General features: G+C 44.1%; 2 protein-coding genes across 7 annotated transcripts in view; one reads left to right on the forward strand and one right to left on the reverse strand.

Annotated features, from left to right (window-relative positions):
- The window catches only part of SESN1 (sestrin 1), a 78,546-nt gene extending 61,197 nt beyond the window's left edge, over nt 1-17,349 (forward strand). The window contains exons 1-10 of one of the 2 annotated variants that reach the window (XM_030489240.1): nt 674-766; nt 8,094-8,159; nt 9,081-9,281; nt 10,329-10,511; nt 11,259-11,501; nt 12,771-12,918; nt 13,738-13,850; nt 14,083-14,273; nt 14,519-14,663; nt 16,221-17,349. In XM_030489240.1, the coding sequence (XP_030345100.1) occupies nt 9,108-9,281; nt 10,329-10,511; nt 11,259-11,501; nt 12,771-12,918; nt 13,738-13,850; nt 14,083-14,273; nt 14,519-14,663; nt 16,221-16,307 (1,284 nt within the window). In that variant the 5' untranslated portion in view covers nt 674-766; nt 8,094-8,159; nt 9,081-9,107 and the 3' untranslated portion in view covers nt 16,308-17,349. Of the gene's footprint in view, nt 1-673; nt 767-8,093; nt 8,160-9,080; nt 9,282-10,328; nt 10,512-11,258; nt 11,502-12,770; nt 12,919-13,737; nt 13,851-14,082; nt 14,274-14,518; nt 14,664-16,220 lie in introns of those variants that run through there. The other variant, XM_030489239.1, reaches the window with a different exon arrangement.
- ARMC2 (armadillo repeat containing 2) overlaps nt 13,604-25,388 on the reverse strand; it is a 69,820-nt gene continuing 58,035 nt past the window's right edge. For 3 of the 5 annotated variants that reach the window (XM_030489238.1, XM_030489236.1, XM_030489237.1), the window contains 2 exons: nt 24,801-24,958; nt 20,116-20,432 (listed from right to left, as the gene is read on the reverse strand). In XM_030489238.1, the coding sequence (XP_030345098.1) occupies nt 20,296-20,432; nt 24,801-24,958 (295 nt within the window). In that variant the 3' untranslated portion in view covers nt 20,116-20,295. Of the gene's footprint in view, nt 13,722-18,566; nt 20,433-24,800; nt 24,959-25,388 lie in introns of those variants that run through there. The other 2 variants (XR_003991792.1, XR_003991791.1) reach the window with 2 other exon arrangements.

The raw sequence follows: 25,388 nt of genomic DNA on the forward strand, positions 1-25,388 counted from the left end.
GAAATAATTGTTGCCATAAAATCCGAGAGCTAAAGAGGTGGGAGAGGTAAGGCATCTGGCAGAGTTTACAGCCCTGGGGGGTCATCGAGAGGAGTACAGCCTGCTGCAAACAAAGGCTGAGTGTTTTGCTGATGCGATTGCAAAACATATGTTTGCCCAGGACTGTTATGATCTTGGGAATAGGCAGGAGGCCAAATGTCTGCAGCAGCACACTTAGTCACACAGATATCTACAAAATGTTAACCTCCCGCGATTTCTCAGTTTAAAACCCGTAATTACGTTGTTGCTTAAGGAGAAGGTAGAAACTCTTGCATAAGGAACTGAGGAGAGGGGGAAAGGTTGCCCGAAGAGCTGCTCCGTGCGGGGAGGACAGGGCGGCGGAGGAGACCGGGACTCCACGGGGGGAGAGAGGTACCCTTCGCTTCATCCCTGCCCTCTGGCCGGCTCTGGGCCGGGGCTTCTCCCCTTATGGGGGAAATACGTTGGGATTCCTGAGGCTGGGAGAGGGCGAAACCGGCGGCGAGCAGCTGCGCTCTGCTGCGCTCTGCTCCGCGCCGCTCCGCCCCGCTCCGCGCCGCTCCGCCCCGCCGGGGCAGTGCCCTACGCGCCGCTCCGCCCGCGGGGTGGGCAGGAGGCCGGGCGGCGGGGAGGGGCGGGCCCGCTCCGAGCTGGGCCGTGCGGCAGAGCCGTGGTGGGGTGTGAGGGGAGCGCGGGCCGGACCCGCAGCGCTGGCGTGAGGGAGGCGAGGTTGGGCCCCCAGCATCAGGTACCGCGGGGGGCGAGAGGCTGGGCCGCGGGACACCCCTGCAGGGCTGGGTCCCCCCGGGGTGGGTGATCGATCCTGCTGCCCGGGCGCATCCCCAGGGAGAAATCCCTGCTGCGAAGTGGGGCGGGGGCCCCCTGCAGCGAGTGGGGGAGGCAGGGGGAGCGCTTCCTTGCGGGCTCCTCTCTCGACCCGTGAGGACGTTGTTCGTTTCTACAGGAGGTGACTTTGGGGGATTTGCAGGTCCTTTGTAGCTCCCTCCTAGGGCATATCCAGCTGCTGCCTGCAGTGCCTGTGCGGATGCTGTCGTTAGCCTCCCCACTGCCACCTGGTCCCAGAAGGGCTGCGTACCGCTTGTGTGTGCGGTGATGGGGTGTCTCTGCTGGAGTTTTAGGCTCATCCAAGTACTTTTTGCCTATGAATTGCCCGGTATTTATTTCGTTCTTGCACAGACTTGGGTTATCCTTTTGAAACAGTGGGGCCGGTGTTGTGTTTCTGATAAGAGAGGAGCTTGCTGTAACTGCAAACAAAGGCAAGTCAATAGCATTTTGGACAGGAATGAAAGTGCTGATTTGGATCTCTCTGCTAAGTTTCTTAGTGTCACCACATTAAGATTTTTCTTTTAAAGGATATTTTTGAATCCTATTTTTCTTGTTGGTATAGATCTGGTACTCTTGGATACAAATGGCTTTGCTTTGGCATAACCCAGCAGTGCAGTCTACATAATGCAAACTGTAACTGTCATGTTTAAACTTGTTTCCTTCTGTGTCACTGATTTATTAGCATTTAAACAGTGTTGATGGCATAGAAATTGCAGATGTGCCTTCCAAATCCCTTTCCCTTTAATACTTTTTCTTTCATTGTACGCGTTACAGAACTGGCATATAGAAAAGCCAGGCACTAATCATTGAAATTCACCCTCTTGGTTTCAGTGAGCTCATATCAAAAGTAAATTGGGTTGTGGTGTCTAGGCAGTTGTGTCACAAAACCACTTCAGGAAGAGCTATTACTGCTGAGGAAGAATAGGTAGCACTTGAGACTGCTCCAGTTGGACCTGCTCTTACTGCTCAGTCCCAGAAGTTGGGCAGAGGTGAGGTGTTGGAGTTTGAGGGTGAGGAGCCTGGGCTTTGCTTTTATTCCTACCATTGTGAACAGGGTGTGTGACTGTGGGCACACGATCACCTCGATTTGTGTCTCGAATCAAGTCACATAAACTGGTTGGGGATGTTTTTAAAACCTGATACTTCAAAGGACTTTGAGGTACTCAGAGAAAGTACACTTACTGGTATTTAAATTGAAGTAATTTAAGTATTTAGATTCATGTAAGAATAATGTATTCTCTGTGAAACAGCAACAGTTCAATGTTTGCTGTGCTCTAGTCCCGGTGAAGAGCAGTAGGTCTGTGGAACAAAGTGCTTTGTAGCGGAGGGGGAGTACTTGCTTTCACTTCTTTAAATCCATGCGAGTGTAGACATGTCCAGTGCTTCAGCTGAATGATAGGCTGAGATAGCCAGAAAATGGAACTGATGCAAAAATTCAGAGAACTGTCGTGGTTTAAGCCCAGCTGGTAACTCAGAACTAGCATTTTGGGAATCATTTTTCTGCCATTTTAATGTGAATCATGGTTTTTTTTTGAGAAAGCCCCAACAGTTGCAGCTACTTCTGGATTAGGTAAATGAATAAAATAGGAAAAACTGCCAGCTCTGCTTAGCCCCACATTTAGAAAAGGTGTAAGATTTGTGCAATTTTTTATTTTTTTTTAGTGTTTGTAGGAAAAGAATCATATTTAATCACTACTTTTTGTTTCTTAATATCTTCATTTCCAAAAGCTGTCCATCTCGTAAGGAGCTACTGCATTTAGCAGAACTGAAGATACAGCTTTTGAGCTGAGTATGTATCAGTTTGGTGATAAATAACTTGTCGTTGAGATCCTAAACAAGGAAAGTCCAAATTTGTAGCCTGTCAGTGTCACCACAGTGAGCTTTTGCTGTCGGTGACCTTTAAAGGGGAAATAGGAACCAGACACAGTGAGTGAAGCAGCAGCAGCACAAGGCCTGTTAGACTGGTAAGTGCCAAAGTCTGCCTTGGATGGTTTGGGACGTTTTATCCTATAAGCATATAAAGCTCTAAATGGGTATTTTAATGTCAGCTTCAAATGCAAACCATAGTATATACTAAGATGAATTTTCAGCACTGTCACATTTGGGGGGGGGGGAGGTTATTCTACTAGGAGATTACGTTGAAGAGTTTTTAAGCCACAGCTCATTGTGCCTTTCTTAATGCTAAGCTTGGGCAGGAATGCACTTAGATTATGTAAAACCATCACTGGTTGTCTGGGAAAATGTTACCTCCAGAAAAGGTCACATCAAACTAATTTCCCTTCTCTGGTTCCTTCCTTTAGATTGTTTTATATTGCATTAGTATGTGATTTTCATATAATTTTGTTTGGCTTTAGCAGTATTTAGTGCTTAACTGGGAAGCAGATGATTCAGAAGAAGATGTTAATCCAAATGTGGTTTAGTGAAGTAAATCGATAATTATATTTTCACTTTGCCTGTGGCTTGTCTATGATAAAATGTTCTTTTGCCACTTAGACGAAGCCTAAGTAAATATGTAAATAAGTTTCTCTGGGAGATACATTTGATATTGGTACTGACTGTACTTGAGGGGAGCAAAATGACTCACTGTGCTAATACCAGGGAAACAGTCTGAAGGTTGTGGTTCATAGCTAGTGCTCAGCTCATGAAACCCGAATGACTGAAAAGTAACAGTTTGGTCCAAGTCCCCATACTTGTCTGACAAAACTTAGAGTTTGGCAGAGGTTTTGTGGTAAGAGGCAGAGCTCTGGCTGCCAGGAGCCAGCAGTGGGGAGGAACAGGGATCTGAAAAAGCATTTTAGGCACCCTATGGAGCAGGAGCTGTGCCTGAGGTAGAGAGTTGTTCCTGTTCTGGAGATCCTGCATCTTGGCTTGTGACTTAACTCAGCTCCAGTGTTCCTAGGTGAAATTTCTGATATTGAGTGTCTCTTTAGAAATGCCTTTTTTTGTTTTCTTCGCTTATATTTTGAAGAGGTTCAGAACCAAAGCAGATGGTATTCTATCACTTGCACAGGTGACCTCTTCTAAGCATTTGCAGTTCAATTTTTACTTATATTCGATAGGAATCCTGCTCTTGTCAAGGCACTTTAAAAAGTTACCTGGAAGTGGGCTTGATTGACAGAGTCTTAAGATACAGAAAAGCTGTAAATAGAGTGAGTTTGTATGTGTTTGTGATTTTAGAGTGGTCTTCTCTGAGCACATATGTGCATGCAGTACGGATTTTTGGTCTGGTTGTCATTGTGGACTTGGATGTACTGTAAGAGGGCCAGACTGGTGGGACAGAATGGTAACTGGGAAGTACATAATGAAGTTTGCAGACTCGTCTCATTAACTCTTCTATCTCAGCTCTGAAGAGCTGTTTCTTGGTGCAGATTTGCATAAAGCATATTTCCTGGCTGAGAAGTCTCTGAAAAGGCACACAGTCTGGTGGTTAGGGCATTAGCCCATGACTTGAGAGAGCTCAGCTCAAGCCGCCGGCCTTCTCTTGCAGCCTCTGATAGACATGTAGTGTTTATGTTTCTCAGGTGTGTTTTTTTTAATGGGAGATAATACTCTTGCCCTACCTCACAGGATTGTTGCATGAATTAAATTCATGAAGTGAGGTGCTCAGATATGGCAGTTACATCACAGAAGGGGAAGGAGGAAGCTTTTCTGTGATTCCTGAGGGTCTCTGCCAGTACAGTGATACAGCATTTATATGGCTAAAGTCTTGCTTCTCTGTCAAGGTATCTCTGGGAAGTGAGCAGTGGAGTGGATTGCCACCTGGTAAGGTCCAGCTCCCTCCATTAGCTGAGAACTTCTGGGTGTTGAAAGTGGAATCTCTTCTATCCTTGGTGCTCACCTTTGCAGCCATCTGAGTTTTATGTTCTGGCTTTGAAGATGGAGTGCCTCTGATTTTATTTTTTTTTTATATTATTATTATTACTACTAATAATAATAATATTGCCACCTCAGTTGCGGTTGGCTTTCGGCTGAGCTTGGAGCTGTATCCAGCTGCGGTGAGTTTCTAGGCCGAATGGAAGTGGAGTGGCAAGGTTAACAAGGGGGAGGAATGAAGCTGGGAGAATTTTGATGCAGAAAACATGGCACTAGGTAGGTCACTTTGGTGTCCAACTCACCGGTCTGGAATCACATGGAAGTTGCTGATACTTCTGTAATAACCAAAATAAATTCTGTTTGCTCACAACTGCTGCTTGACCCACCCCCCCCACCCCCCCCCCATCTGCTTTGCCGAGTGCTTGTCAGTGTCCTGGGTGCTCCTTCATGGGGAAGGTGCTGGAGAGAGACATGGTGGTGTGACTGGTCAGGATTCGGGTATTGCCTTTGAGAGGGAAAGCTGGAGAGCACTGATTCTTGAGTGTATTTGGAAGATGGATTGATTAGTGAGGGACATCACAGAGCATAGAAATATGTTCAAAATTAAGGGAAGATACTTCTAGGACTGTTTTGAGTGTTATGTCTATATAGTATTTGAATTGTTGGGATACCGGGAGCACCTGGAGATGCCTGCTACTTCTCCAGTGCTAGGAGAACTTGATTAAATGCTGCTTCTGAAAAAGAGGGGAAACAGTTGTTAGAAGGTCTGCCATAGCTTGTAAGTGAAGAATAACAACTTTCAGAAGATGTCCAATGGGTCAGATTTTATACAGCTCTCATGACTGTGGTAACCATGGGCCTCATGACAATAAGCTTATTTCTGTTCTCAGCACCCTCTGGAAGAAATGTTTTACAGATGGGAAACTGAGGCTCATCTTCACAAATCCCTTGCAAGGTCTGTGTCAAAACAGGGACTTGAACCCAGGCGTCTCAGGTGCTAGGCTGGCGCCATGAGGGGGATGCAACTTACTCAATCCTTAAAAAAACTCTTTAAGTCTCTTTGCAGAGAGGGATTGGTTACTTAAGTAATGTAACCTGTTAGATGCAGTGTAATCATAGTAGTTTGACCCCTGCAAGCTTTTAAAAAATGTGAATTGTATTGGTACTGATGTACTTTCAATAGTGAGACAAAACACATTAGCAGCCTCCTGATCTCAGGTTCTTAAATCTTCTGGTGCTGGTTTGGGTTGGTTTTTTTTTTCTTCCTATAATTGTTCTGGGAAAGGGGAAGACTGAAACATAGTGTTCAAGAATTAAACTTCAAGGTGTTTCTGTTGGAGAGCTTTATTTACAGACAACTGCAGACATCTGCTAAGTTAAGTGATGCATACAGACTTTTTTCCCTTGCTGTCATTTGGATGTAGGATGTTTCTCTAATTTGCTAGTGTAGTTGTAGCCGAGATAAGAAGCTGTGCTAGAGCTTTGAGGAGGGAGGGTGGTTTTAACATGAAAAATCCGTCCTATGAGTGACATTGCTAGAGACTTAGCTGACAGGCAAAATGTGTTTGTGGATGTTGGGACCCTCAGCAGGATAAAGCTATATCACAAACATTACTGTCCTAGGGAGAATCTGAAAAGACAAGTAGTGAGAGCTGCCCTTTGATCTCACTTTATCCAAGTAAGACTTGAGAAATGGAGGCATCTCACTTAAGATTTAAGGAGACTGACAGACTCCGATGGGCTTTGGCAGTTCTGCCTTAGATCTGCTATGATTGTTTCTAGCTCTCTGAAGCTGGTTTTTAATCTTAGGGGAAAGTTCAGGGAACAGTAACTGATTAATAAAACTGCTTCTTGTACAATGAACTCATGCAAACAGAAACCTCAGCTAAGACAGAAAAAGTACAATAGTGAGTGCAGCTGGTATTGCTTGTTATAACAGCCTTTGTCTATGGGGGGAAGATGTGCAAAGTTAAAAACTGCAGGCAGCTTTTAGGGACTTGGTTTTGAGGCCTAAAGCAGCTGAAGGAGCCCCTCTGCCCTACATGGCCTGAACCGGCTCAATGCTGCATACATGGTATTTATTAATCTAAATCCAGTTGAGAACCTGGATGGAGTTGGTGTTATCAAACGACGATGTGTGGGGGCTATGGAATGGCAATGGATGTATTTTAAAAGATGACCAGGGAAGAGAGAACAGATAAGTACCCCAAACTGTTAGTTTATGTGTAGCCTAGTGTTTAGCACTCAGCTCCATCCTCAGCTTTAATCCCAGGTCTCCATTCATCTTTAAGAGCACCGTGCCATCAGCTGCCCTGTTGGGAGCTCCCATCCTTCCTGGGGAAGCCATGCTGCTGCCTGGGAACCAGTCCCGGCAGTAGAGCTGGCTTGTAGCGAGTGCTCTGCACATGAAGGAGTGAGCCTTTGTGGTGATGGGGAGGCGGGCATGTGTGACTATGCGAGGTGAGGCCATGTCCTGCTTTGGTACATGCCCCATGGACCCTGCTGGGCCTTCTCTGAGGGCTGGTCGTGCCAAATGCAGAAGCTGCTCTGGAGCCCATAGCTCCCACCCTTCTAAACAGAATGGTTTAACAGGTGGGACACAAATGCACCCAAGTCTTTATCTTTTATGCAGTTTGCTTCTTGACTACAGGAAGGGCCTAGGGTGCTGTAGGCCTGGCAGAAAGCTTCATCTAGCTGAGGGAGAGGGCAAGTAGAGAACTGCTGGAGGGGTATCCTATCCCCCCTCCCTCTCATCTGCAAGGCAACTTGTCCACAGCATGGCTGCTGCTGTTCTGATTGAGCAAAACCCCCTTCCTCCCTCCCAGTGTGAATAGCTTTTTATCCTGTCTTGAAAAGAAGCAGATGCAAATGTAGATCAGGTACTTTCAGCAGTTTAAGAGCTCTTTGAGGCTGGGAAAAAGAAATCTGATTAGGGTTACAGCTGTTCCATTTCCTGACAGATGCATAGAGTGTTATGTGCTGGTGTACTGCGGATGTACACACACACACCAGTCTCGTTTTGTATCAGTGGCATAACCACACAGCAGACGGCTGTGTACTGAACTCCTTGTCCTGGACACCCTGCCAAAATATGCTTGATGCAGAATTTTCTGTGAACCAGGCTGTAGTGTGCATATGAATTTGTGTGTGTTTGCTTCGGTTGGCAGGGCCTTTGTTGTTGCGGGTTTTGTTGCTGGAGTGGGGAGTACACTGTAAACAAGTGTGGCTAATTATAAAGCACTCGTATAAAACATGATTTGCATTTGTACAAATGGTATTAGTAGAAGTACCCCAGTAAGAGTACCACAAGTACCAAAATAAGCCCAGCTCTGAATGCAGAACTCTTTTCCTTCTAGCAGTCACAGCTAAAAGCTGTTTATAACTAAATGCTGAGGTGGTGTAATTTTCTTTTCTAGGAACTTGGAATAAGAATTCCTAGACCACTGGGACACGGACCAAGCAGATTCATCCCCGAGAAGGAGGTGTGGTAATGTTTTCAAGTACACAGTGAACTTTATGCTTTTAAGGAACACCCTTTTAGTAGTAACCCACATTTGGTTTCAGGACAGCTGCTGAGCTGTAAAACATTTTCAGTTGTGATCACATTCAGTCCTGGTGAGACTTTGGCCACGGTTCCAGTGTACAGAAGCAGTGAGAGCCCTGGGGAGTTTTGGAATAGTTACGACTCCTCTCATACTGCTACCTAGCATAAGAGAAACCCAATACTGTTTGCTCTAAGTGTCTGTTTCCTTGTGAACACCCGGATGTAATTTCCTACTGGTCTACAAAGCACCTGCCCCCTGCTCTGGGGCTGTTTTTTCTTGAGCTGCTTCTACCATTCTGAACAATCCGGGAAGTGTCAGAGTGTTGTGGCTGAGTGTTTCTGGTGCTTCTCTCAGGATTGTCTGGTAAGAGCATTTGGAGCAGGGGAAACATTAGTAATATGCCTGTGGTTTTCTAGGAATTCTAGAGCCTGAAGTTTCAATTTCCTTTTATTTCTCTCTCGACATCTTAGCTTTTGTACTACTTTCCCTCTTTTTCCCATAGTAAAAATGATTATTCAGTTAGCTTTTTGTTGTTGTAATGAACTAAGTTAGATCAAATAGGGGCACTGAAGAAAGTGAAGTTGAGACAGTAAAAAATGAGAAGTCAGTGGTGTACAAGAGAAAGTGTAAAGCCAAAAACCTCCTTTTGCTGATACAACCACTTGTGATCTCCTAAATGAGAGGTATTACAGGGATTTTATATGCCTTGCCTTATGAGTACTGATTAAATGCCATTAATAGATTTATAACACAGTTCCTTTTACCAGGGCCTCTGGGGTGCTATGGTTAATATATGTATTTACTACTTTACTGGTACTTCTTCGACAGCATTGCTGATTGCTCTTTCTGTTCACTCAGACGATCCAGGTGGGAAACGAAGACGCCATGATGCACGCGCTGTTTGCAGATTCTTTCGCTGCACTGGGCCGGTTGGACAACGTTACCTTGGTGATGGTTTTCCACCCCCAGTATCTCGAGAGCTTTCTAAAAACTCAGCACTATCTGCTGCAAATGGATGGTCCGCTCCCGCTTCATTACCGACACTACATCGGGATAATGGTAAGCTGGAACAGAAAGCAGCAACAGCCGCTTTGGCAACAGTCTGGTCTTGTTTAATAGCAGTGATTACTGTGTTTTGCAGTTTCTAGTTGGAGAGGCGTTTCATCAGGAGCTAAGGGGAAAAGCAGAGTAGGTTTGTTTGTGTCTGGTTTACAAATTGTTTCATAAGAGCAGTACTTTATGTTCATAGTTTTTGGTAGGACTGTAAGAAGGGGGGGGAAACAAATCTGTTATAAAAATAACACAAGTGTTTAATTTTGGTTTCCTTAGTATCTCAGACACTTTTTCAGGAAGGCTTGTTTGTGCGTGTGTCCTGTCAAATACACCTCCCTGTAACTAGATAGTCCATCCCACCATCTGCTTCTGAATCTCTACATTCTAAGCAAGTTTTCTGCCAGAAGTGGTTGATTTCATAATTTCCAATCTGCCAGTTCAATGATCTTTGCTTGCTGAAGTTGAATTAAAATTTTGGGCTGTGTCTTAATGTAAGGGGTAAAGTGGTGTCGTGGAAGGTGTCCGGGCTCATGGCAGGGGGTTGGAACTAGATGATCTTTAAGGTCCTTTCCACCACAAACCATTCTAGGATTCTGTGATTCTATTACTGTTTGAATAAATGATACTGGGTCTGCTCTCTGCTGGAAAGCTGCCCTGAGTCTGTCTTATATGTGTTCTGAAACCTGCTTTTGTTTTTGCTGGTGAAGATTCACCTAGAGGCAGCCTTGCTTCTTCCCCACTGGGGACTACTGTGCAGTATGGATTGCTTACTTCAGGCCACACTATAAAGCTATGCCTGTGCTTCTCCCTGGATAGAGGCATGCTGCATCGGTAGCCAGCATAGTTATAATGTGTGAGGAATGAGGAATACTTATGTTGTGAGAACAATAATCAAAACAGGCTGATTTGTTAATCTCAACTTGTTCTTCAGCCTTTGATCACTGCAAGTCTTACTCTTGAATATTTTGAGGAAACAATGACTTATGGTATTTGTCATAAAGCACCAACTTACTGTAATTGTTTTCTGTATCACAATTGCCTTTTCCTTTCTAGGCTGCAGCACGACACCAGTGCTCTTACCTTGTTAACCTCCATGTGAATGACTTCCTTCATGTCGGTGGAGACCCTAAATGGTTGAATGGTCTGGAAAATGCACCTCAAAAACTGCAAAACTTAGGAGAATTGAACAAAATGTTGGCTCACCGACCCTGGCTTATCACCAAGGAGCATATTGAGGTAAATCTTCCATGGAGTAATGTGAATGTACCCCTAGTTATCATTAATGCAATCACAGATTTTTAGGGTTAAGAACCAATCAGGGTGAAAGATGTCCTGTGTTACTGGGTTTCAGTTGTTGTATCACTGTGATACAGTGTGATATTGTGCCCTTGTACAACTCACATAAGGCAGGGTGCTGGGCCAGGGGGGAGGGCGTACGCTCCACCAGAAGGCCCCAAACCTCCCACTCTTTCCTGCCTAAAGGGGAAGTTGGGGCTTGAAGCTTCTTGTCAAATATAGAACATTCCGCCACCCATAGGGACAAGATGGAGGGAGCCTGGCCCTGATGCCAGGTTTTCACACAGCTGGTCCACAAGTGTTTGCTGAGACTGTAACGGTCAGTTGAAGAAACATGTGACTGTTGTGGTTGCATCTTCCATCAGAGGTGTGAAATTTCAATGTCAGTCAGTCTGGCCTCAATAGAAACCATATGGTGCAAAACAAAAACCCCAACTGATTGAATAGCTGAAGGCCAGAGAGGGGAGAGAAGCCATCTCCTTTGTGGCTCAACCACATGAGTCTGCGGCTGGCAGGTCGCCGGGTGAGGGCACTGAGCATGCTGCTGGCGGCAGAGGGCTAGGAAGCGAGTGTGGACATTGGAAAAATAATTCTACCTGGTAAAGAAATGTGTTGATAAACTGCATTAAGGAGGGATCATTTGAATGACTTTAAAATTAATACTTTTGTCTTGCATTATTTTTAAAGCAACTTTTGAAGACCGAAGAGAACAGCTGGTCCCTGGCAGAGCTCATCCACGCGGTCGTTCTCCTCACACATTACCACTCCCTTGCTTCCTTCACGTTTGGTTGTGGAATCAGCCCGGAGATCGACTGTGAAGGGGGTCACACCTTCAGGCCCCCTTCCGTCAGTAACTACTGCATGTGCGATATTACAAATGGTTACCACGGGGTGGATGAAATTCATGCCAGCCCAACTGGAAGTATTCCAGTAAGTATCTGCACAAGCAGTCTCGTTCAACAGCAGTAGTTTCTTGTTAAACTTAATACATGGAGGGTGCCTGTCTGTGTTCAGTGAGAGTGGGGTGATGAGCCTAATCCGCATGAGTTTGTTTATATATGTTTAGGAGATATGTTTAGGAGAAGCTGGAATGACACTACTAAGCTGGGGGAAGCTACCGAAGGGACATACAAAGATACAGTCTCTAAGTTGTCTATTTTTTTGGTCTCTTGTCATTTATACCAACAAACTGACACCACTCCAGGTCCCAGCCAGTTTATGATATGTGTCCTGAGCAGCAGAGGCCAGGAGTGCTTTTTAGCATGGGTGCCGGGGAAAGTTGGCTCTTCCTTTGATTCCAGTCTTTGACTTTGCTGCCTTGAGGTTTTTGCGATACATCACACCACAGACCATTCCAGATTCTCTGTCTCTAAACGAGTATTCCCTGCCTGCAGCAGTTGTGCTCACTGATCTGTACTTGCTTCCGCTTAGTGAAGAGCACGATGTGAACCAAGTGTTGGCTGAAGAACAGCAGTAACTGAGTATGTTCAGTGCAGGTTTCCCTGCCTGTGAGACGTCACTGCAGTGCTGTGGGTGGCATTTAAATGTTATTTGCTGGAGCTTGCTGCTTCTCTGAAGGAACAAAGAGCAAAAGTCAGAGAGGAAAGGGGCAGAAGTGTATAGACTGGAGATATAACTTTATTTTGCTATGCATTGATGGATTTTTAGAAGACCAGATGTTGAATTAATAGTGTGTCGTGGTGTTGAAACAGCTCTTGTGAAATACAATTATCTTGCACTAGCTTTCCTTTGAGGCTTCGTTAAATCTGCCTTTACACTCACTCTTCCTTTTTCCTTCAATATGTTTCTTCTCTGCGAGCAGAGAAGGGGGAAAATTCAGTTGGGCAGTAAATTGTGGTTACTTCCTCTATCAGAATTTCTGTTACAGCTCCTTGTTTTTCAGTTATTAAACATTTAGATGAAGTAAGAGAAATTAATTTTAGTGTGAGAAGCACTTGTTCCAAAAAGCTGTGAAGCTAAAAATATGCTAAAAAATACCAGGGATCTAATTGAGAAAAGATAATGACTAAATGTGAACAGTGGGTCAGTACAGATTTCTTTTGAGAATTGTTTTCCTCAAGAAATCAGTACTTGAAGATGTAAATGAAGGATGTAAATTGCGTTTAAATTTTTTGGCTTGATGATTTCTGTCACAGTTCTTGTGACATGGAAATAAAATGCTTCTCGTTCCTTTTCAAGTCTACAGAGTCTGTCTGTGAAGTTGAAGCTCTAATGGAGAAAATGAAGCAGCTACAGGAGTGTAGAGATGAAGAGGAAGCCAGCCAGGAAGAGATGGCTACGCGTTTTGAAAGGGAGAAGAGAGAAAGCATGTTCGTCTGTTCTTCAGGTAGAACAGCTGTAGTGTGTGTTTGTGTATGTACTTAGACTTTCCCAAATCACTTGAAGAAATACTTACTACCACAAAAGAGGGGGAAAAAAGTGTTATTAGATATGTCAAAACTACCACTGTTTCTTTGAAGGGATGAAGGTTGGGGGTGCCTTGTTTTCTTTCAAGAACGCCTCAAAGCAAAGTAGTGCCAAGATTTGTGGCTTCTCTCAAAACCACCATAACATCCACTGACCAATATTATATTTAATAGAAATTTCCAACAGGAATAGAATGTCTCTCTTGAGAGAGATCGCAAGAGATTTAAACGTATCACAAGACACTGTAAAAAGAAGCCCTTAAAACATACAGCTATTAGAGCATGTGAAACGTTGCTTTCCAGACAACTGTGAGACAGTACTTAATCTCTCACAATTTTAGGGTTGTTATCCACTCTTCAACAGTTCCCTCTAAAATAAACTTGGTGTGGAAGTCTTAGAGGTCTCTGTTTTGGAACAGATTGCTTAGTAAAACAGATTTTCCCTTGACGTTTTCACAGACCTCTTGAGTTAGGAGCAAAGCGTCCCCTAGACATAGGGGACAGGATGAAGACTGGTAGACAAAAGAAGAAGGAAAGAGGTGTTTGTAAGAGAGAATCAATGTTTTTCATGGAGTTGCCTCTAAAAACCACAGCTTGCAGTCACACTGAGCTGTATCAAAGGCTTTTAATAGAGGTAGTCCAGGGAAACACGGAGACTTCCATTCTTCTGCAAGAGTTCTGCTCATACACATCCAGTCTGTTCTTACTGAAATTGTGTGACATTCTGTTTGAATTAACAGAAGATGAAGAATCAGCACCAGCAAGAGACGTGTCTCGTCATTTTGAGGACACCAGCTACGGTTACAAAGACTTCTCCAGACACGGGATGCACGTGCCCACCTTTCGTGTTCAGGTAACAAGGCCAGGGGCTGCTCTCGGGAGGCTCAGAGTGCTGTTTGTTGTGCCAGACACCACACCTGGACATTGATGGGCTGTAACTTAGTGCCCCATGGATGCAAAGGCTTAAAGTGAGCAAATGAACACCTCCCATAGATCACCTGCCCCAAGATAAATTGCAGTAAAGTGCTAGGTCTACACAAGTTAATTTCTGAAATGCTCCATGCTGCATTTTTATTTATTCTAAGGATTATTCCTGGGAAGACCATGGCTATTCCTTGGTTAATCGTCTTTACCCAGATGTGGGACAACTACTTGATGAGAAGTTTCATATTGCTTATAATCTGACTTACAACACCATGGCCATGCACAAAGATGTGGATACCTCAATGCTGCGACGAGCTATTTGGAACTATATTCACTGTATGTTTGGAATAAGGTCAGTTTTACTGCTTTTGTTCTAAACACATCAGACTTGTTAGCGCTGGCCTTTTGTTCTTTATCAGATTGAAGCAAAGCTATTTATAGCAAACACGCATGTATTTTTAAACATACTTTCGTCTATGGTGGAGCGACAGAGGTACAAATTACACAGTAATTTATTTTGCCATAGGAACTTAAAACCACTGCAAGTGAAATAACTTGTTCTTGAAAATGGAAGTGTTTTTCTTTCTTTTTGAACAGATACGATGATTATGACTACGGTGAAATTAATCAGTTGTTGGACCGCAGCTTTAAAGTTTATATCAAGACTGTGGTTTGCACTCCTGAAAAGACCACAAAAAGAATGTATGATAGCTTCTGGAGGCAGTTTGAACACTCTGAGAAGGTACGGTTTGCGTGCGGGCTGTAGGCCCACTTGCCACACTTACAGCTACAGCCACCCAAGTAGCACTGAGGCTTTTAGCTGGTGTTGATGGGATTCTGCTCACATCCAGTAAATTCTTTAGGAGCTGCAGTACTTCCTAGGTCGAAATAACATTTCCTACTGCATGTTTGCTAGCGAACAGCTGACGCAGACTGCACAAGCTCTGAACTGTAGGGGAGGATAGACATGTAAGTGGCGCAGCTTTCCCCTCTGCTGTTGGCTGGCACCTCCTGTGCCCCAGAGAGGCTGGGAGGTGATGTGAGGCCATCAGACCCAGAGCAGCTGCAGTCCTGGCCCAGGGTGTTTGCAGTGCAATGGTTTAGTGTGAATGGCCCAAAGCCATTAAACTTTATGTTAAACCCTAAAGTCCTGCTGCTAGGTTACAGTCTGAATTGCACCTCCCAGAAATATGTCTTGCTGTTAACTCTTGGACATCTGCTCCATCAAGTTCATATCCTCCAGTTCTTCTTTGGAAGAAAGGCCCCACTTAAAAATGAATGCTGATACAGTACTGAAACATAAATGTGCCTTAATCAGCACTCATATCATTGGATGCTCTATTTCTTGCTAAACTCTTTCTGAAAATAGAGATACCCAGTTATAATAGGGGTACCATAACCACAATGGTTTAAGGTTGTTCAAGTAAAATACTATACGTTTGTTTTAGTTAGACTGAGACAAGCTTTTCAAGCACACAGATCCTTCTTTAAAGCCCCAAACTTTGCATTTCTATAGCCATCAAAATCCAAGAATCATACATGTACGTCACTGAACGCCATCACCATCCGTCCTCATGGAAGGCAGCACACACAGCCATTCCATGCCACAGCAAACTCACAGCTGACCTGTTGTCAGTGAGAGAGTGCTCTTGACCTTCTTCCCCACATGGTTTCTGATCTCATCCTTAAAGAAATACAGTAAAGACATGGAGGAGATGAGCTGGGGAACTTGAATTCTTACCTCCACTAGCTACTGTCTCAGTAAAGACAATAGTTTTATGGCATGTTATCTTGTGCTTCACCTCAGCTCACCACTCCCTGTTATGGATAATTACCTGTGTGTTTCTCTCTCTGTCCCACAGGGGCAAACAACCTTATCACCTCTTCCTTTGCTAACAACCCCCTCTGCTCCACAACCACCCTTTTGCCTTTAATTGATTAACTTTAAGCTAAATTTGAACAATTACTTCCAAGCTGCGCACAGCCTGCTGCTGCAGAAGGGCTTGTGTGTTTGAAAGCTGCTCTGTTTTTCCTAGCTAAACCAGTTGGTCTACTAAAGGGTGACTGCCTCTTCCTGTGACCCTGCCCCTCTTAAGGGTCCCTGTGACCCACTGCAGTGCTACAGACGTGTTTGCTCAGTCTTTGCTCCCTCAGCAAGCCTTACAGATAGAACTAATTATCTGGGTAGCCAACACACAAAGTGCTGCCCCACTGCTGCTGCAGATGCTAATAGGAAACCCACAGCCATCCTTTCACTGAGAGCACACCGTTAAAGTGCAACTTGTTTTCTTTCCCAAAGGTCCATGTAAATTTGCTTCTGGTAGAAGCTCGGATGCAAGCCGAACTACTTTATGCTCTGAGAGCTATTACTCGCTATATGACCTGATGTCTCTGGCTGCCTGTTGATGTTGGAATGTTCTGCAGCTGCAGCGTGGCGGAGGAAGATACGAAGCCTCAGGACCAATGGTAGCTCTAAGTTATGATGCCCATTGTGCCATAACTCCTTTAGTTTCAGCTATTTCCGTGTTTGGAATATCACTGCTGCTGCTCGGCAGTGAACGCTTGGCAGTTGAAAAAACAGGGGTGTGTGGCAGTGCTGCCTGCTCCTGGTATTTTGGCTTTAGACAGCACGGGACTCCCTGTGAACTTGTGGCAATATAGCAAACAATAGATGCATAGATCTTGTGTTAAGGCAAATCCTATGGGAGTTGGAGCGTGAACAGAAGTGGGACTTGATGACATTTGCTTTCCCTACGAGAATAATTTTAGAAAAATCTTGATGCTGCTATTTGTGCTGGTGAAGTGAACAGCCCCGGGCTGTTCCAGTTAAGCTACAAGTGAAAGTGAGCACTGCTATTGTCTGAGCCTTCGTTGTGTGTGGTTTCGAAAAGCCTTGTTATTTAGATTTCTTCTTTAATCAGAACGAAACCTCTTCTGTCCACACTGATCATTTGAAAGATAGCAGTCAGTTTTCTCAAATAGTTTAGCCTTAAAATGCTAAGGGACAGCTGTCCAGCATGGTGTGGTGAGCTCCAAAGTGCAATGGGCTTCCTATGGGAAGCAGGGCACGTGCATTGTCAGAGCTCTCTCGAGATGGAACATGTGCAAAGTGTTGAGTGGCTCCTCGGCCTATTTGTCAAGGATGAACCAAGGAGGAGCTAGGACAGGTGTGGGATTGTGTTCTAGACTGCCAAACAGTCCTACTGTATTACGTGCCCAACGCTGGTCTTACTGATTTTTGCAGTTGCTTAAATAACTAGGCTAAACCCATCTATTTTTAGCAAATCAAAACATGATTACAGTGCTGACGTTTAATACACCGTGGGTTTGGAGAACACATGAATACTTTTGTATGAGTGTGAATTGCTTTTTAAATTTGTCAGTATTACTGGTATTTTTTAAATAAAGGTAACAACTTTTTCTCTTGGCGTTTCTGTGTGGTTGAACTTTGCGCTTCTGTTCTCGCTGGTGTACTTAGAAATGGTTCAAAGACCGTTGTAAACTGTTGGTAACTGAGCAAACATACTTAAAATGACAAAAGGAGATTTCTTTCTCTTGAGTCTAAAATGATGGGAGAAGACACAGTTTAAAAAAAACATAGTTTCGGTGAAGATCTAAATCTATAGTATGGTGTTTTCATGCTTCCCATAGTACTCCACCCTCTGTTGAGGAATACTCTGTCATACTGGGTTTTCTCTTTACTCCCAGGTAATGGGCAGAGATTATGTTTATATAGTTACCTATTTTCAATAACCAGCTCTAAATATTGTTTTAAGAGTTAAACTGATTTTAAAATCCTCTTTTAGTGAATTTAGCTCCAGCTTTGGCTGCTGATTTCCACAGCCTGGTGCCAGAAGGGCATCTGCCATTGGAAGGACAACCAGGTCTGCACAGCCAGACCGAGGAAGTTACAGCAAGAGGTAACAGGCAACAGGAGGGGGATTTGCCACAAGTGAGTGACAAACCCTTTTGGACATGCTCCTGCTGCTGCTGGCTGTGCTGGGGGTTACCCTGCAAGTGTAGAAACCCCACTTGCTTACAGGAAGAAGCCTTATCCATAGGGCAGGAAAGAAACAGATTTTCCCAAGTCCACCAGTAGAAGTAAATTAAGATTTCTGTCCCTTGGCCTGGTTCTCTATGGAACATTCTGAGAACAGTTTTAAGTTTACAGTCCAAGAAGCTAAAATATCTAAAAAGATCTAGGGGAGAAAGATTAATAAACTGTCAAAAAATGTGACTAACAGGAAGCATCTGCTGTTTCCTCTTAACTAACTAAAAATACAGGATTTTTAATGTTCCAAAGCCAGAGCAAAACTTTCCTGTGTAAGGCTACAGCATACAGTTAAGCTGTGCCTAAGGACACAGAAGTGTCTCTCCAGTCTGTAAATGGAATTTCTGCAGCACCTGATTCTCCGGTTGCTTTTTGGGGGTGGTCAAAGGTAGACAGGAAATTTTCTGAGGAGCCTGAACCGGCTGTTTCTGTCCTGTGCTCCGCAGGCAGCTGCAGGTACCTGCAGACATTCTCTCCCTTCTCAAGCAGCAAACACTGCAGCATGTGTGTGCCAGTGGCTTCATATGGTCACATTTTCGACCAAAGCAGTAACCACAACCGCAGCCAACCCTAACTACACACCATGCTACTTACTTTGGAGAAAGGGCCTGAAGATGGTTGAACATTTTCCATGCTGAGGCATTTGTGGTGCTAAGCAAAAGAGACCAAGCCAAAGCTGTTAAGTACAGTGGCAACCAAAGACAGTGGGGTTAGTCTTTAAACAAGAAAGGGTTGAGTTGCTGGATGCTTCATGAATGGCGATCACTGCAGAGAGCAACAGCAGTGTACAACAGCAGGGCACGAGGGAGAAGCCACACTGCCTTGGCCACTGGTGTGAGCTGCCCTCACTTGCAGGCTGTAAGCCCTGATGACTACCAAGCAGCTCTGGCAGAGCCTGTGCACCACTCCCAAAACCAGGACCGTGAAATCTCCCCTCCCCTATCTCACCAACAGCAAAAAAGTCCCTGAGAATGTAGAAGGAGGGCCCTAAACTAGGAAGAAAGTTTCCCTCCCCTTCTACTACAGCTCTGCTTCCCAGCCTCCTCGCGTCATCTCCTCACCTGGAAGCAGAGGTCCAGGTAATGCCAAAGGTACAGCGGTGCCACTGAGGGAGCTCCGAATCGCTGCCTTAAACCAATTCCTCCAGGCTCTCTGCAGGGATTGCAGGGGAAGACTTGCTCTCCTGATGCACACAGCACAACACAAGGCTGCTGACCCTCAGGATCAGAGCCAGGAGCCCAGCAGCCCCTGCGCAGTGGTTTATTCTTAGTGATCTGAGGTCAGAAAAGAGGCAAACAGGTCAGGTCTGTGAAGCTTTCTGTAGCCAGTCGGGCTGTTAATGCTTGAGGCCAGTGATGCACCTGCTGAGTTATCCATGAGCGACAAGCAGGGACTTCTACACTCTGAAAGGACGAAACCTGAGTAATAAGACAGCATCAATGAGAAGGAAATGTGAAGGATACAAAGCCTTTTTTGTGCCCTGTGGATGAAGACATGAGCCCAGGGGAGACGGCTGGCCAAGACAATCTGAACAGTACAGGCACTCAGGCAGCTCCTGGGAACGTGGGAACAGCTGAAAGAACAACACACCAGACTACCTAAAATCTCCTCTTACATCAGAGATAGGGGTGTTTTTCCTAAAGACTTGAAGTCCCAAGTCAGAAAAGCCTCTTTCCAGCACAGCTGGACCTACATCCCACAAGGCAGGAGCTAGGATACCCGAGCCACACATTAGGTAGAGAAAGGGGTATTTACGAAGGAAAGGGAAGCAGCTTTCCCCCGGCCATGGACAGCACTTGATCTGAAACGTAAAGCTCAGGATATAAGTGCAGAAAGCCCCAACAGCATTTGGGTTACTCCTGCTGGAGAATTTAACAGAAAGTAAAAGTGTGTCAAAGCCTGTAGGCAAGATGTGATTCCAATCACGTAACACGCTTTTACAGTGCACAGCATTTTTGGTACCACAGAGGCCCACTGGTACCACTCAGTGGTAATTTACCTTTCAAAAATGAAAAGTTCAGCAAATAGTTTTGTTTCATTTTCCCAGCCAAGCAACTACGCAGTTAATAGACAAATCACATTGAACAGCTGCTTCAGCAGCTCAAATAACGTGTAAAAAGTAATAACGCATGCAAAAATTTGATGCAAGTTTCTCAAAAGGTAAGATCCAGTATTTGAATGCCAGGCTTTACTGACTTCTTAAAAATTAAATTGCCACGCTGTCCAACACGCTTACCAATGGCAACATACAGGTATATTAGAAATATAAAGCTGGTCAATCTATAGCACCAAAAAAATATGACTGATTAAAATGGAGTAATAGTCACAGCTGGAAGGAGTGATGGTTTTCAATTCTGTCAAGAAGTTTTTCTGCCACAGGCTTGAACTCCCTTTCCCAATACAGTTTGTGGTAGTCCCGTACATCTCTGTCGAGGCTGTAATCCAGCGCTAGTTCTGCATCTGTAATCAAAGAAAATACCATCATCAGTTCTGAATAAAAGTATACCCAACTATCTATTTTATGACCCCAGCACATACAACTTAGCAGCTGTGTATGTTGGCGGGCTGAAGACAACTCTATGTTGAAGACGAACTAAGCATCACTATCTGAGGGACTTTGATTTAACTAAAAATAAAGGATGTTAAGGTCAGTAAAATGGTAAAAAGGAGACTGCAGGTTCTTTTTATTCTCACACCTCACAGGTGTAGCTAAACTGTATCCTCAAGATCAAGCATTTACTGTGACTGTCAGCCTGGAAACTACCGGGGTTTTAACATCACCCACAGCAATTTTGCTAGTGTAAGCAATCAATTCATCTGACTACAACTATGTTTTTCTTGTCACAAATTGCTCTGCTAATCTGCTTCATTAAGACTTTCAAATTGTATTTACTATCATATTTAAAGAACTTGAACCACACTAGTTACTGTATCACTGATGCCCTCTCTTCCTCACAAACTTCATAATTAAAACAGTAGGATACTCTTAATATAGATAAGCCATGTTAGGAATGACAGGAAGTCATCACTCGTTATTCCGCCTCCATTTCACCTGGCATTGGATGAAGCACAGAAACAAACCCTTACTGAAAAGAAGAAACCAGTCTGCAACCCAGAGCATGCTCCTGACTGATAATGCTGAACTAATGTTTTCATACAGTTGAGGAGAAGGCGATTTGACAGCCTTTAGGCCATAAATGTGCCTAAAATGAAGATACAACCCTGCAACTCAATGGGCAGTGTGACTTATCTCTGTCCTAGACTGTGAATCTGTTCAATAAATAACGCTGTAAGGGAGCTCACTGCCCACTGACAGCAGGTAAAAGACAACTTTGAACTGAAGATAAACTTGGAGCTGAAGATTCCCATATTTTGAGTCAAACTGTGTGTAGAAGACACATGCTCAAACAGCACCTATCCCCACTTAAATGAATGCCAAGGTGTCTATGCAGAGAATATGGCCTGAGCTGCCACAGCTATAGAGGAAGAGACGATGTTAGTTTGGCACAGAGATGGGCTCCATTCCACAGACAGTTACCAGTAACTGCAAACAATACTTGGCTTCTGTGCCACTACAGTGTTTCTAAATGAACAGAATTAAAGAGATGCTGATTGTGAGGTAGATTCCAAAAGGGGTTCTGCATAAGGAGCAGATGCCATTTAGAGGGTTTCTGTAATAAAAAGGAAAAAAAAAATATTTCAAGAAGGAAGACATGTCATATCTCTGCAGGAAGAAACCCTGTAATGAGAGATAAAATCCAGCCTCAGATATCAGATCTATATTTGATGTATCATAGGTCCTGTCCGGCCCAAATTATCCTCTAGAGCAGAGCCACCACAGATCAGGTTGCTCTGGTCCGTGTACTGTTGAGTAATGAATACCTCTGAGGATGAAGATTCCACAGCCTTTCTGGGCAGCCTGTAACAGTGCTTGGCCCCTGCCACGGTGGAAACTTATTTTCCTAATATTTAATTGGAATTTTTCTTATTGCAACTTGTGCTCCATTACCTCTTGTCCCATTTAATGGCACAGCAGCCCAACATACCTGAAGTGAATCTCAGCAGCAGAGAAGTGAGAGACTCTGAAGAGGAAGATAAAGGATTATGGGTTTTGTTTTCAGGGAGAATTGCTTTGCCTACCTGAAATGACTGTTCCAGCCAAATTAACTATCTTCTAACATGGAGCAAAAGACATTACTCTCTTTTATTATACAGCTGTGCCCCCCAGAAGTTGATTGAATGTTTATGGAATCACTGAGGTCAGGAATTCTAGTCTACAAGAACAAGGGTCAGAATTAGTTCAAAAGCTGAAGTGTGGAAACAAAACAGTAAATTTCCCAAAGCAGAACGAAAGTAAGACGGGATCAGCGATGCTCAGTGTCCCACATGTAAGCTGTGCATCCTCAGATAATTTAATTTTCCCACGACCCTCCTCAAAACTAGCAAAATCGGGTACTAGCCAAATAGCATATGAACTGGCTGCGAGCCCAGGAGCAAGACAAGCATGCGGGGAAGCTCAAAATTAGAGTACAGACTGCCCGCAAGGGCTACCCATCCCTATAACTCTGGCAAGACAAGGGCCAGGAAGCCCTGGAAGCTGGTATCCTGCCATGTAAGAGTTCATGTGTACTGAGATTCCAAAATAACCTCTTCAAATTGATAGTGGAGGTAAAGGTGGACAGAAGAAAGGTCTGGAAAAAAGAGAGGGAGAAAGGAGATTTCACTGAACGACCAAAGCGAATAATGTTCTCAAGACAGAGGCTCATCTCCACTGCTGCTCCTGAGGGACAGGGGCTAAGTAAAGCTGCAGCCAGGGGCCTGGAAACACCAGCCTGCAGCTGTGAAACTCAAGGGCAGCTGAAAGAAAGCAAATGATAGTGCCACTGGAAAGCAGTGCCACTGCATCTCAGCTGCTGGGACCAGGCAGGGAAAAAGAAAAACAAAGCGTGCCTTTTGTCCGATCTTTCTTGGGCCCAAGATCTTTTGAAGCTACTTCCACGGCCTTTTGGCTCCCTCATATCTTTTATCATCTTGTGCCAGGTAGGGGAAAGAAAAACAAAGGGGAGGAGGCCAAGCACAGCAGGTGAAGTGAGGTGTCTGCTGTGCCATGCTCCACTTTTTCCGTTTCCTGAGGGCGTGCTGATGCTTAAGTACAGTCCACTGACTGTCAGCAGTTGCCTCCTGCTTCCTGAGTGATAGAATCAGAGCAAAGACAGTTCAAGGCTGTTACTGGATACAATGGGAGGAGGAAGATGTAGGGCAATATTAACCAGCTGCTATTACTAAAATCTGTTGGCTCTTAACACAGAGAAGAACCAGATCCAAGAAGATGCACTTTTTCTACAGCTACTCTTCTGAGTACAGTGTGAAGACAGACTTGCCTTCTCATTTAATTCTGACCTACTTTTAATTCATTGTCATTACAGTTGCATTACAATTGCAACTGCAATTGTGATTGTACATGAACTTCCAGTTCACTAAAGCTGTACCAGTTAATGAGAATTCCAATTACTACCCAGCCTGGATTCTGCAATCAAATTAAGTGCTGGAATAAGCAGTGTTAAATGCAGAGACAAAAATAAGAACTTTCCTGGACAAAGACATATATTTCTTGCTGCACGCCAGAAAATTCAAGCATGGTTGTGGCTGCAAAGTGTGCAGTTCTGTTTCAGAACGTTAAAAAGTGCACTAATGATCTTGAAAGACTATTTTCAGATAAATAGATGGAATTACTGCTCACATTAAGATATGTTCTATCAAAGAAAGGAATGTAACTCAAGGAAAGATTACAAGAAGAATAACAGTAATTCTGCTGTAACTGGAAAAAAGCCTCACAAATCCACCCACTTTTCTGATTGTCTAAAACCAAACCAGACCAGTGGGATTTCACTTTCTGTCTGGGTCTAACTAACACACAGCCTTCACAGCAAGCATACATACATCTTCATTAAATTTCCAATTAAAACCAAATCAAAATTAGTTAAGATTTCCTTCAATTTCATTTACATTTTAAAGATCTTGTTCTAAAAGATAATTGCAACTGACCTACCAAAAAAAAAAAAAATCATATCCAAAGCAGTACTCATAAAATAAAGGAGGAAAATTGCATACAATGACTATATAGAACTATTACATCATAGCAATTAAACTCTGTAAAATTCGAAGCAAACACAAATGTGCAGATGAAAAGATCCAAGTGGGTAAGCAAATCAGGGTCTTAACATTCACTTGTCGGCACCTTCCAGCTTGTGTCTGTGGAGAAGCACAGCCTCTCTTGCTTTAGGGAGCAGATGAGAAATTCTCAGGATGTTGTCCTTGCCCACAAGGAGATCATGATGGGAAAAGAGGGCAGCCAAGGGGCTCTCATCCCTAGCAGCAAGCTCAGCCCGTTGCACCACACAGCCCTTAGGCTGAGAGGAAAAGCCATATTCCCTGTGCGTGCTGCGCAGTAACCAGGTGCATCACAGCTGAGCCCCTGCTTCTGTCAATACCTGCAGTGCTTTGGGGCCAGAAGGGCCCACATCCAGTGAAAAGTATGTTTTGCACTGAAGGTCTATGGGATATTTGGCTCAAGCAGGCAAAAAGGCAGCTGGTGACAAGCACTAGCGGCATGCTAACTAGACAAACTAGAGTGGGGAGTGACAGCAGGCAATTCCACCTTGGCAATCCGTAAGATCTGGGGGAATGAACCAGTGTACTGCTGGATAGTCCACACCAGCCAACCACTTAAAGCTGCATGACAGACTTCCCACCCAAACAAATACTGCCTTGATTTTGCTCTTTCTATTTCCTTTATTAAGGAAAAGAGACCGAGATTATGAATCTCACCTAAGAGTGATGAGAGCAGCACCAGCAACGTCTCGGTATCTTCTCCAAAGCATGAGGCCGCACTTGTGATGTTTCCACTGTAGTTCCACAGGGTTTTGCATATCAAACAAGCCAGCTGCCAGTCTGATGGCCCAAAGTCTTGTAAACAGTCAACTAACCTGTTGGTATAAAAAAACCCCAGTGGTTTGCTCCATGTAGTTTTCTTATAAGCCCTTCAAAATCTGGTAGTCTAGAAATGTATGCATTAAAGTTTGCAGGAAAATTCTGTATTAAGAAACTTAAGATGCTACTTTCTTCCTCAGTAACTTCTTTCCATTTAGTCTAGTTCCCTAAGAATGTGAACGCGCCTTTTGACTACATATATGTGCATTTGCCTGCCTGCATCTGTCTATCCCCGAGAACTTTTTAACCCAACTGACCAATTTCAATCACACACATCACAAATCATCTCAAAGACACTAAAATTCCATCAAATTTCATGACTGTGTAACTGTCTCAAATCCGTGGCTACCAGTAGAGCAGAGACTGCAATGCAAGCCAAACCTCCTCAGGCACCAAGAATTCATCTGACAGATGGTATGAATGCAG

The sequence above is a fragment of the Strigops habroptila genome, chromosome 6 (genome assembly GCF_004027225.2).
Source record: "Strigops habroptila isolate Jane chromosome 6, bStrHab1.2.pri, whole genome shotgun sequence".
Lineage (NCBI taxonomy): Eukaryota > Metazoa > Chordata > Aves > Psittaciformes > Psittacidae > Strigops > Strigops habroptila.